Below are 12,345 nucleotides of genomic sequence, written 5' to 3'. Positions count from 1 at the left end.
ACAATTTCAAAAAATCTTTTTCACATTGTCAATATGGGGTATTGTGTGTAGAGTGTTGAGGAAATAAATGAATTTCATCTATTTTGGAATAAAGCTGTAACGTAAAAATTGTGGAAAAAGTGAAGCGCTATGAATACTTTCCAGATGCACTGTAATACTTGTGGGTTAAATGGCTCTCACAAAGGATGAATGTCTTTTTCATGAATTCTGAGAGGAAAAATGTACCTTTATTTTTTTTTAGTAAACAGTCAGTGAACAGTAAACAATCATAATATTAAATGGCTTGTGAACGACATCCGATATGTTAATATTGTGCATGAACAGACAACATAGTCTAAGATATGTGTAGGTTTTAAGGAAATAGATTTTAATACACAAGAAGTGGTGCCAAAATTATTGTGGCAAATGAAAACAATTTTTTTCAGTGCCTCTGAGACATGATGCAGCACATACTGGTACAAAAAAAAAAAGTAAGAAAAAAGATTAGAAGCCCACAGGGTTGTGCTGAACACATCAGTAGCACTAGAGTGGATTAGGTGTCTGAAATTCCATATGGATAGAAGATAAAGTGTCTTCATAAAACACATCTGTCTCTCCCAAACAACACTGTCAGCAGCTGTTTCATCAGCAAAAAGCACCGAATGCAACCAATGCCTCTGAATTATGGGACATGTAACTGCTATTTTTAAGTAACAGAATTTTTTTCCTTAAAATATTTGTTACAAATACTATTCAGCTTCCCATCTTTACTCATCAAAACTTCTGGAATCAACCAGAAGAGTAAAATAATGACACTAAGATGTCCATATGAAATTTCACATTAATCACAACAGAAAAAACACACAGTGATCCCATAGATGCAACAGATCAAATCATTTGTTTTGTACAAAACACTCTTGAGGGGTAAGTGTTGAATTATTTAAGGCATTTCTTCTTGCCCGCTAGAGGTTTTTAGAGAGCGGCCATTTATAAGCTACACTTCAGTCTTATATCTGTTGAAGTATGTAATGTGCTCACTAAAATAGCAAACAAATATGCTTTGAGGTTTCAAATCATATTTGAGCTCTCTTTATTGCAAAATAAATACTTTCTCTTTTCAAATTCTAAAACTATGTCAAGGTTTGCCCCTCGATATCCAACTAAACCTTGAAGGAAAATGGTTGCACAAAAAATATAGCTAAAATTGGTTAAATATACCAATTAAGACATTTTTCAAAAAACGAAACAACACAGAAGACAAACAATTCATATACAAAATTTTATATGGATACAGTTAAAAAACTGCCTCAGTTGGCCTCACTTCTCTGGTTTAACCCCCTGAAAAAGATGTGCCAGTGCCCTGAGAAAGAGCAAACACCTCCACGTTCAACCTTTGGCGTTACGGCGAATAGATGACTGGCAAATTCTCCTTAAGGCAGACTCAGTTCTTTTGAATTTACTCTTTAAAATTTCCATTCATTAGATACAGGCATCTACTGGTGCAAAAACTGGGCCTGTATGACTGAAGTGTTGAGTTTTCAAAGGCTCTTTCGGACGGCTTTATTTCTTGGATTGTGTCATGTAGCTGTTCTCGATGCACAGCACGATGTAGGAGCTGGAGCAGCTGCTGGAGGTCTGCTGGAGGAGTTGACCAGCCTGCAGGGAGGAGGCCAGGCCTGTGACAGCGCGGTCTCCGGCCCTCCACGTCTCGCAGTAGTTATCCGTCTGCCTGTGACCCCTGCCATCCGATCCATGCCAAATCATCTTCTCTGGCCTATAGGAGAGAGAAAGGGAAATGATCATTTTAGGCATTTCTAAGGGAGCACTAGAAATCTGTGAGACCTTTCCAAAATCACAATGATTAATTACACTAGAATGATATCTAGAACAAAATATAGAATGACAGATAAAATGATAAATAGAATGATAGTTAAAACGATAGAACAATAGATAGAATGACAGATAGAGCAATACAACTATAGAAATATGGATGGATGGATGGATGGATGGATGGATGGATGGATGGATGGATGGATGGATGGATGGATGGATGGATGGATGGATGGATGGATGGATGGATGGATGGATGGATGGATGGATGGATGGATGGATGGATGGATGGATGGATGGATGGATAGATAGATAGATAGATAGATAGATAGATAGATAGATAGATAGATAGATAGATAGATAGATAGATAGATAGATAGATAGATAGAACGATGGATGGATGGATGGATGGATGGATAGAACATTACTACGGTAGATAGAATGATAGATAAATAGAATGATAGAACAACAGACAGATAGAAAGATAGAACAGTATAATTATAGAACGATAGATAGATAGATAGATAGATAGATAGATAGATAGATAGATAGATAGATAGATAGATAGATAGATAGATAGATAGATAGATAGATAGATAGATAGATAGATAGATAGATAGATAGATAGATAGAAAGAACGATAATGGATGGATGGATGGATGGATGGAAGGATAGAACAATACTACGATAGATAGAATGATAGATAAATAGAATGATAGAACAAGAGACAGATAGAAAGATAGAACAATAGATAGATAGAACGATAGATAGATTGATAGATAGATGGATAGACAGATAGACAGACAGACAGACAGTGTCAGGCTGATCTGCTGAAGTGTGAGTTTGAAGGCACTCACCAGGCACTGTCCCTCAGGACATCTCTGCCATCAAACGAGTAGATGGGTGCATTGTCCTTCATCCTGCTCTCTGAGTCACTGAAGAGAGACTCCCAGCTGCTGAAGAGGACTTGATCCTGCACACCAGAAGACCAGTGTCATCGAGAGAAAAGACAAAACAAACACCAAACCAGCCGAGTAAGATTACTCTTGAGGAGAAATTGGTCCAAATGATCAAAGCAATACCTTCAATTCAATTAGTGATTCTACATAAAAAAACCCATGTTCATTTGCCAGAATGCCAGACATTTTCTTCAATAATTTTAATATCACAAAGAACAAAGCACATGCTCTTTCATTAGAAAAAGATGTCTCATTTTTATCATTCATATTTTATAGTACTGACTTTTAATAAATTATTAGGGCAATAGATAAAAAAAATAAAATAAGTTCAATAATTAAAATCGATGTAGTGTTCAATTGTTTTGGATTTTACTGGATTTCACCCAGTGTAAGTCTAGAAAGGAACCAAAAACTTTGTCAAAACCTTCCATGTGACTTCAGTGGTAACTGGAACTGTAATTTCAGTGGTTCAACTGTTATCATATGAGGCCCCAAGAACACTTCTGTGCACCAACAAAAAAAAATAAATAGTAAAAAATTTGTCTATGTTTTCCCATATCAGATTAGGGTGCACGTTTACTACAGGCAATATGATGCTTGCATGTTTTGCTGCTGACTCTAAATCAAACTCTCTAGAATACACAAGACATGTCACTCGTATAGTTTTGACTGGGAAAAAGTGTAACGGTCAATGTGGCGAATGAAGCCCCACCTACTAGTACAGGAGACAATCATCGCTATAGACTGACTTTTCTCAGGGGGAGAAGCTCGGACCAGACGTGTACGTTTACGACAGTTTGGTGGTCAACAAACACACTGTAATCTCAGCGAATACTCGCTTCATAAGACATAAGAATTATATCCACATAAAGCTTGAAATCTGTACTTTTAAATGTACCAACTACACTTGAAAATAACAGTTTTTTGGTTTTGTAATCTGTATGAAACAAACGCGAGGTACAGTCCGTCCTGTCAAATGCACATCGCATGACAGCAACTACTCAAACACCAACAAACTTGTAAACAAAGAGTCGCTACCATTTCTTGAGGAGATTCACCATCAAGACCAGTTGTGGATTACAGCATGGAGAGCAGTGGATTACGTTGGAGAGCAGCACGATCTGATGAAGCATTATCCAGGGAATTATAACATGTAGAATAGCTATAAATGAGGTTGGTGTCGTGATCTCGTTCCTTTCGAGTGTGCGTGCGCATTAGCTCAGGCAACCTGAAAAAATGCTGATTTTGTTTGATTTAAACATTTAGAAAACGAAACTTATGAGACAGCTGTGGTTTACTTTTATTGGTGATTCCAAATATGTAATGTAATAGTAAGCTTGGCAAACAGTTTCCACCTATAGACAGAATGCCCAAGCACACTGCCCGAGAGACATTTCAAACATGGCCGAGTGAAATGACTTGCCTTAAAGGGACTTTGCTCTAACGCAGACAGATACATAGTACTGACCGTTGTAAACACACACCCTGACCCAATGTGGGAGAGAAGACATAGGAACAAAGTCTTTTTTTACAGCTTTTACTGGCACACAAAGGTGTTCTTGGGGCTTCATTTTGATTGCAGTAGTCACATGGAATGTTTTGACCATATTTTTTGGTTCCTTTTCTAAACTTTGTCTTGGGACAGTTACTGGCTGTTTCTCAATATAAGTTCTTCAGCGGTCTAGCGTCCTCGTGAAGCGTCATCATCAGTTGCCAAAGTTCAGTTCCAACACTCGAGACCGCAAGAACAGAGGATGCGTGAAACTTCTCGGATGTATTCTTGATTTTGAGGACGCACCGATGCAGACTTGAGCACCGATCTCGCTCTAGAAATCCCAGAAGTCATTGCGACTGGAGGTGGGAAGCGCAGCATTTTATATAGATTTATTATTAAAGTTCAGAGATATAACTTATTTACCTCAGGAGTTTCTCTAAATGAAACGGTAAAAGTAAACATTACCATGGACATCTTAATAAAGGAATAAACACATTAAGAGTGTTTGTTTGCTTAAATTCGCATTCAAATCTGTTTTATTTATATTGTGCAACGAATATTTATAATGTTTTTATGCATAGTATATATTTTGAGAAGAGGAAAACATTAAATCGTTGTATGAATGCTGAATGTTTAAATATTTTTTCATTAAAAAATGCGTGAAGGTCATGTGACCATCAGGAAGAACGCAGCATTTCATTTCTCAAAGGACGCGCTCTCTGTTCTCGCGGTCTCCTGAGTTCGTTTTTCCGAGGACACCTGGCAAAACCGGTCTTCACAAGAACGCAAGTCCGTTCTATGCGTTCTTGGAATTAAGAAACAGCCACTGTCTATGAAGAATAAGAAAGCTCCAGATATTTCATCTAAGATATCTTGTGTTTTGAAGTTGAACAAAGGTCTCAGGAGATTGGATCAACATGAGGGTGAGTAATTAATAACAGGATGTTCTTTTTTGAGTGAACTAACCCTTTAAAAAACACCAATTAATTGGGGTAAAATCACTGTAATCTATTCCCTTAATTCTAATCCTGGTCACATTTTATTTTGATATTTCGTTTGTTGAATTTAAGTTACATTGCATCTACATGCCAACTAATTCTCGTTAGATTATAAGTAGACTGTTTAGGTTTAGGTTGGGGTTAGTATAAGTTGACTTGTACTTGCTAAGTTTCCTATAGTCAGTTAAATGTCTGATGAAGGAGCATATCCACAGACATTAAGCAGACAGTCTACTAATACTCAAATGGACCATCAAAATAAAGTGTTACCCTAATCTGTTTGAGTAATGCACTACACACCTTGAGGTTAACAATCGGTAATGTCTCTCTGTCAGATCTGCGGACGATACTGTAGAGATCCTGGAGTTTGGAGGACAGGAAGGCTCTGAACGTTCCCTTCATGCCAACGGCCCTTGCCTGCTGGAAGCACATGAAGTCTGCCCCACGAATGCCTCTCATGTTGCCCACTTGTGGAGAATTCAGAGCAATAAGATGCAACTGTAAAACAGAAAACAAAATAAAGTCAGTAAAGTGGAATAAAACAGTGGCTAAAGGGATAGTTCACCCAAAAAATCCATCATCATTCACTCATCCCTCATTTGCATTTCTTTCTTCTGTTGAGCACATAAGGAGATATTCTGACTTAAGCTGGAAACCTGTAACCATTGACTTCCATAGTATTGTTTTTTTCTACTATGAAAGTCAATGGTTACAGGTTTTCAGTTCTCTTTAAACTATCTTCTTTTGTGTAAGTACACTTATAAAGGTTTGGAGGGCAAGTAAATAGGGAGTAAACTTTCATTTTTGGATGAACTACTGTATCTCCAAGTGAACTCACCCCTGGTCCAGAAGTGTGAGTGTGGGTGTGGCCTCCTGGTTGATTGACAGGAGGGATGGGACGGCGGGCTGGAGTGATAGGATTTCTCTCGGGTTGAACAGGGTATCTGATGTGTGGCTCTACAGGATCAGTGTATCTGTTATCAGTGTATGGTGGGTATCGTGGATCCGGGTAACGAGAGTCAGGCGGTGGATTGGGGTTTCTGTTCTCTTGCTCTCTCGTTGGGAAGTCAATGGGCTGGTGCGGTGGAGAAATCTGCTCTGCGCCATTGTTAGCCGTGTGGTCCTGGGAATAGTGAACAACAGGAGGCGGCTGGACTGCTGCCACCTCATTGTCCTGGAGGAAAAACCAACAAGCTCCAGTCAAACCTTCGGGAATTGATATGCACATAATGCACTAATTCCAATTTCATTTGATTAAATGTTGGGTGCTTATTTGAGTGTTAACATTAAAGCTGTATGCACTCTGCTTACCAGCTCTCCATAGAGAGGTTTATAATCTCCAAGCTGTAAATGAAAGGAATAGAGTTAAAATTTAAAAAGACATGTTAAAAACTAAACAATTTTAAGTCCTCATTGAAACATTCAGTGAATTACAAAAAAAAAAAAAAGAAGAACGTGTTGGATTATAATTTTGTGGATTTAAAGGGTATCTATGATGAAAATCATCTTTTGTAAGCTGTGGACAGAACTGTGTGACGATATAGAGTGTCCACAGTCATATTGGAGTGAAATAAACCCAACAAGTCAATTTTTTTTAAATAGGACCCAAATACCAGTAATTTTGAGGCCCACTACAAGGCCTTAGGAGTGCGGAGTAGTTAGGAGTGCGGTTTTCCCCACCCATACAATTGATTGACAGGTGCCATGTTTCTATAGCCCCTTTCACACAGTGATACCGGTAAATATCTGGAAAATTTCCAGAACTTTATCCGGTAAATAAAAAAAAACGCTGTTCACAAAGGCAAGGGCGTTAGGGAATTTTTCTGGAAAAGACATCCATTCCATAATATCGGTAAATTTATTAAATTAACCAGAAATGACCTCTAAATGGCATGCGCTTCGTCAGCGCCAATCGACATATAGCACCCAGGTGCTCGCGGCGACCTGAGTTCGATTCCCGGCTCGTGGTCCTTTGCCGATCCTTCCCCTTTCTCAGCTCCCCACACATTCCTGTCTGTTAATCTCCACTGTCCTGTCATTAAAAAAAGGTAACCCCCCAAAAAATGTAATAAAATAAATAAAAAAAAATGGCTGCGCTTGTATTTGTAAACATTTGACTACATTACAAACTCATGGAAAAGTATTGTGAACAATTTTGATGAAAACATATAGCGGAACCCTTTCGCATGTCGAGATGTACATAATATGTGTGTCTGTTGGCGCTCACCGGCTGCCTCACGTGCACATGCGATGCGTCAAGCAACTAAAGGAAACAGAGCTTGAAGGTAAACAAACAACGGCTTATCATGAGCATCTTCTCGATAATTATTTACACAGTTGGCATTAAGAAGGAACATAGAAGCATTATCTGACTAACATCTAGCAACTAAATGTGTTTAGGTTTTATCTTTATAAACAGCGCAGATTTGAATGGTTTCCCAGGGTTTCCATAATTCTGGACCAGGCTGTATCCTGAACAGCTGCTGTGGTGGTCATGGAGGAGCGGAGAGCATGAGACTGATTCCTGTGACGCTCTGGGGACAGACGAGTCTCACTGACGTCCAGCTTCTCCAGCGCCTAGACTGCAGCTCTGCACAAGACGTTTGGCCAGAGGAGAAATGGTCGTGCCCAACTGAGTCTGGTTTCTCTCAAGGTTTTTTAATTCTTCACTTTCGCTAATTGGTGAAGTTTTTTCCTCGCTGCTGTCCCTACTGGCTTGCGTGATTCGGGATCTGTAGAGCTGCACATCGATGGATTTGCTCTTCAGTGTTTGGACTCTCAGTAGTGATTATTAAACCACACTGAACTGAGCTAAACATAACTGAACTTAAACACTGAAAACTGAACTGACACTGTTTCAATCTACTATGATCTTCTATGTGAAGCTGCTTTGTAAATCTACATTGGTAAATTGAATTGAATTGAATTGAATACAGACCTTTCCGGAAAATTGCCGGTCTGTATGTGTGAAAGGGGCTTATAATAACATGTATACATATGTCCACAGAACGTTTTTTGCAAATAATATGGGATTAAAATATTTGCTACAACTCCCTGTGAACTCTGTGATAGTTTGCGCTTCACCCCGCTCCATTTCGATCATGATGAAATGCATTTTCTTTGAAGAATTGTTTTGTTTATGATTTTTCTGTTCTAAATAAATCGAATCAAATAATTTTTTATAAGTAAAAGTTAGCCTTTGTAAGTTTTGCTAGCGAGTGCAGTATAGTGAGGGGCATCTTTTTTTCTATTTTCAGATTACTCTTTAGTTATTTAGAGGTGAGGAGGGTTTAGATAGCGGGCATTTAATTAGCTATTTTCTTTGATATGGCACCGCTTATTTTACCTCCCTCTTTCAGGTTTGTTTCTATTGATTTATTTGCTTATGTTGCATTTATTGTACACATTTGTAAATATACTTTGGGTGATTAAATATTATTATTTTTTTATTTATTTTAAATAAAGCGAACCACTTTTTGCCATGTCCGTTGTCTGTGTCGATATATAGCAGCAACGTCTCAGGGGATCTTAAAAAATATTGAGTGGTCATAATTATGTTTAGCCTTTTTCATCCTCCAAGCAACACAAAAACATTTTATGTTTATAATAAAGACAGTAAAATTGCTATGTAATTCTTAATCGATATAATCACCAGGGCCCCATGGTGTCAATAAATGCTAATATGCATGTGTGTGTGTGTGTGTGTGTGTGTGTGTACTGCATTTGTGTGAGACTCATCGTTTCAGAAAGGCTTGAATAAACTCCACCACAAATACATCAAATAAACTTACTTGATATTTTTGACTAATGAGCTGTATTTCAGCTTGATCAGAGTCGGTCTCTCACTGTGCTGTTTATCTGACGTAACGCATGAGAAGAAGACACGCATGTGAGAACGGTGGGTGGGGAGAAGAAGCTCATTCGCATTTAAAGCTACAAAAAAAGCTACAATGTATTCAGACACCAAATCGGCCCTATTCTGGAGACTATCATAAATTATCTATTGGTTATTTTGAGGTAAAAACATTACAGACACATTCTGGAGACACCAAAGGCTTATCTTACATCTTGTAAAGGGGTAAAATAGGTGCCCTTTAAAACAATAGTAAAACAAATCAACTATGTTCTTGGAAAACTTGTTCTTGTGCATTCATGTTGAATCTACATGCTTTTTTATTAACATTTGTATGTTACTATTAATATAATTTAATAACTTTCAGATCATTTTTAACATGTGCAACAAACTAAAACAAATTACAGAAACATACTTTAATACACACCGAATTAAACTTTACAATTTGTATTTATTTAATTTTATTATTGATATTTATTCATTCATTCATTTTGTTTTTGGCTTAGTCCCTTTATTAATCTGGGGTCGCCACAGTGGAATGAACCGCCAACTTATCCAGCATATTTTACGTAGCGGATGCCCTTCCAGTTGCAACCCATCACTGGGAACTATTATTTTTATTTTGTGGGAATGTTTTTATATAAAAGTGTTGTGAATGTTATTATATGATAATATGAATAATATTATGGCCATGTCATGGTCAATTATCAAAATTAACCTACTGACAATCAGCAACGGTCATTGTTCTGATACTATTTCCGGGTATAATTCCATTATTATTATACAACACACAATTATACAGTTAGATTTTTATCCCATGCTCATAAAAAAAAAATATTAAATTGATATCATGTACAGTATAAAAATTCATTTACAGTATTTTTAAGTATGGACATTTAAAGCACGTACCATCACTTGTCTTACACCGTCCCGAACTCTGAGGTAGAGATCGTTTCTGTCCAGAATGTAAATCAGAGCACCTTCTGTCTGTCTGCGTGCTGTAGCAATCATTATGTCATGAGACCTTAGGACAGTCACCTGATGATACATTTAAAAGCAGAAGTATGATTATAGCATGAAGCATGAGCGGTTTAATCAGATATGATCCATTAGTCATTTCCTCAATGAAAGTCTCGCTCACCCCTGATCCAGTGCCAGGAATTCCAGGTGGGCCAGGAGGACCTGGAGGTCCAGGAATACTGAGTGCTGTAATAAATCAAAAAACGCGTGAATGATTATTTTAATTTTTTGAAACCATGTGAATCATTATTTTATTATTTTCCTTAAGAATACTCAAATGTGGTGTATATTATTGGCAAAAATAAATATTTATATATACAATATACACTACCTGACAAAAGTCTTGATGCCTATTCAAGTTTTTAGAACAACAAATAATAACTTGACTTCTAGTTGTTCGTTCGGTATCAGAGGTGGCTTATATGAAAGGCAAAGGCCTCTAGATTACGCTTATTTTACCAAAATAAAATATGATCATGCCTCGATTTTTAATTTTTTAATTAGGACAGTAGGGTCTGATTCATCTTCAATGCCTCCTCCATCTAACCCATAGACATGATCAATAATGTTCAAGTCTGGTGAATGGTCTGGCCAATCCTGGAGCACCTTGACCTTCTTTGCTTTCAGGAACTTTGATGTGGAGGCTGAAGTATGAGGAGCACTATCCTGCTGAAGAATTTGCCCTCTCCTGTGGTTTGTAATGTAATGGGCAGCACAAATATCTTGATACCTCAGGCTGTTGATGTTGCCATCCACTCTGCAGATCTCTTGCACGCCCCATACTAAATGTAATCCCAAACCATGAGTTTTCCTTTACCAAACTTGACTGATTTCTCTGAGAATCTTGGGTCCACGCGGATCCCAATAGGTCTCCTGCAGTATTTGTGATGATTGGGATGCAGTTCAACAGATGATTCATCTGAAAAATCTACCTTCTGAAGTTATTTGTTGCTCTTACAACTGCGATTGACGACAAGTCTTTTGTCAGGTAGTGTATCTCAATCCATTTTTTTGCATATTTTTGTTTTCAGAATTACTGAAAGAATACGTATTGAGTTATTAAATATAGATTTATTAAAATCAATGTCTTAGTTCACTGAATCAAACAAAAAAATATATATGTATAGCTGTGCAAAAATGTTAAAGCTTTGAACCTGTCTGAATTCAAAAAGTAGGTAAAAAGTGGCAGGATAATATTTCTAGATACGTTGATGCTACACATATTCATACTATAAAGAATGTTAGTGGTTGCAAAGTAATTAATATTTGCAAAATAAGCATCTACTCAAGAGCTTATGTGATTTCAGATACACCCATTGCTTTTATAAATGAATCATTGAATCATTGTATGATTTGGTTTGTTAAAAAAAAAGGTTAATTTTGGAATAAAAGACCACAATGTTGCTTTGAGACACAAAAATGTTCTGCTTATTTAACTTATTTTCAATTGTGTGAAAGTTTTAATATTTGTTTCTGCAAATTAATTAACATACAGTACTCGATTAGGTCAGCTCATGTACAACAACAATTACAATACCATTGTAGATGATAAACATTGCATAATGCTAATGTTTTTTTGTCTTACGTGGCCTATAGGGTCCTGGCAGTGACGGTGACCCTGGTGGACCAGGTGGTCCAGGAGGTCCTGGATTTCCTGGACGACCATCATAACCCACCCCAGGTGTTCCCGGTGGTCCCTGTGGTCCAGGCGGTCCTCTGATTGAGTCTCCTTTAGGTCCCTAGAAAAGACGACTTCGATAAGACCACTAAAATAAAAAACACACCATTCAGACGTCATAAATTTCTCATAAATATCCTCACAGCAGGTCCTGGGTTTCCTGGTGGTCCTTGTACAGCTCCAAAACGAGGGTCATAAAATCCACCTCCTGGTTCTCCTTTCTCTCCTTTAAGACCAGACTCGCCCCGCTCACCCTTCATTTCATTCTGAGGAAACAGTCGTCAGAATATTAAAAAGTAACCAAACGATTGGGTTATTTTAAATAATGTTTGCATTTAATGGTTCACATACCTTGAGTGAATATATATCAAAGTTTGTGGAAAAACCTGTTATAAACAATAGTGAAGACTGCATTAATGCATTAAGAACCCTGAAAACGTTCACAATGATTTGAAAATGTTGTCAAACTAGTAAGTCAGGGTGCTTTATCAAGGGAGTCAGTAAGATTAACTGACTCCAGGACAGTCTTGCTA

General features: G+C 37.5%; 1 protein-coding gene across 1 annotated transcript in view; it reads right to left on the bottom strand.

Moving 5' to 3' along the window:
• Nucleotides 1-205: 205 nt before the first annotated feature.
• col18a1a (collagen type XVIII alpha 1 chain a) overlaps nucleotides 206-12,345 on the bottom strand; it is a 67,509-nt gene continuing 55,369 nt past the window's right edge. The window contains exons 32-41 of the mRNA XM_056465824.1: nucleotides 12,164-12,198; nucleotides 11,956-12,078; nucleotides 11,720-11,873; nucleotides 10,256-10,320; nucleotides 10,024-10,152; nucleotides 6,573-6,605; nucleotides 6,100-6,435; nucleotides 5,562-5,759; nucleotides 2,667-2,782; nucleotides 206-1,753 (exon numbers count right to left, since the gene is read on the bottom strand). Of these exons, the coding sequence (XP_056321799.1) occupies nucleotides 1,540-1,753; nucleotides 2,667-2,782; nucleotides 5,562-5,759; nucleotides 6,100-6,435; nucleotides 6,573-6,605; nucleotides 10,024-10,152; nucleotides 10,256-10,320; nucleotides 11,720-11,873; nucleotides 11,956-12,078; nucleotides 12,164-12,198 (1,403 nt within the window). The 3' untranslated portion in view covers nucleotides 206-1,539. The remainder of the gene's footprint in view (nucleotides 1,754-2,666; nucleotides 2,783-5,561; nucleotides 5,760-6,099; nucleotides 6,436-6,572; nucleotides 6,606-10,023; nucleotides 10,153-10,255; nucleotides 10,321-11,719; nucleotides 11,874-11,955; nucleotides 12,079-12,163; nucleotides 12,199-12,345) is intronic.

The sequence above is a fragment of the Danio aesculapii genome, chromosome 9, assembly GCF_903798145.1.
Source record: "Danio aesculapii chromosome 9, fDanAes4.1, whole genome shotgun sequence".
In the NCBI taxonomy this organism is placed as follows: Eukaryota; Metazoa; Chordata; class Actinopteri; order Cypriniformes; family Danionidae; genus Danio; species Danio aesculapii.
Note: the sequence above shows the minus strand (reverse complement) of the source record. Positions and strands in the feature narration are given on the sequence as shown.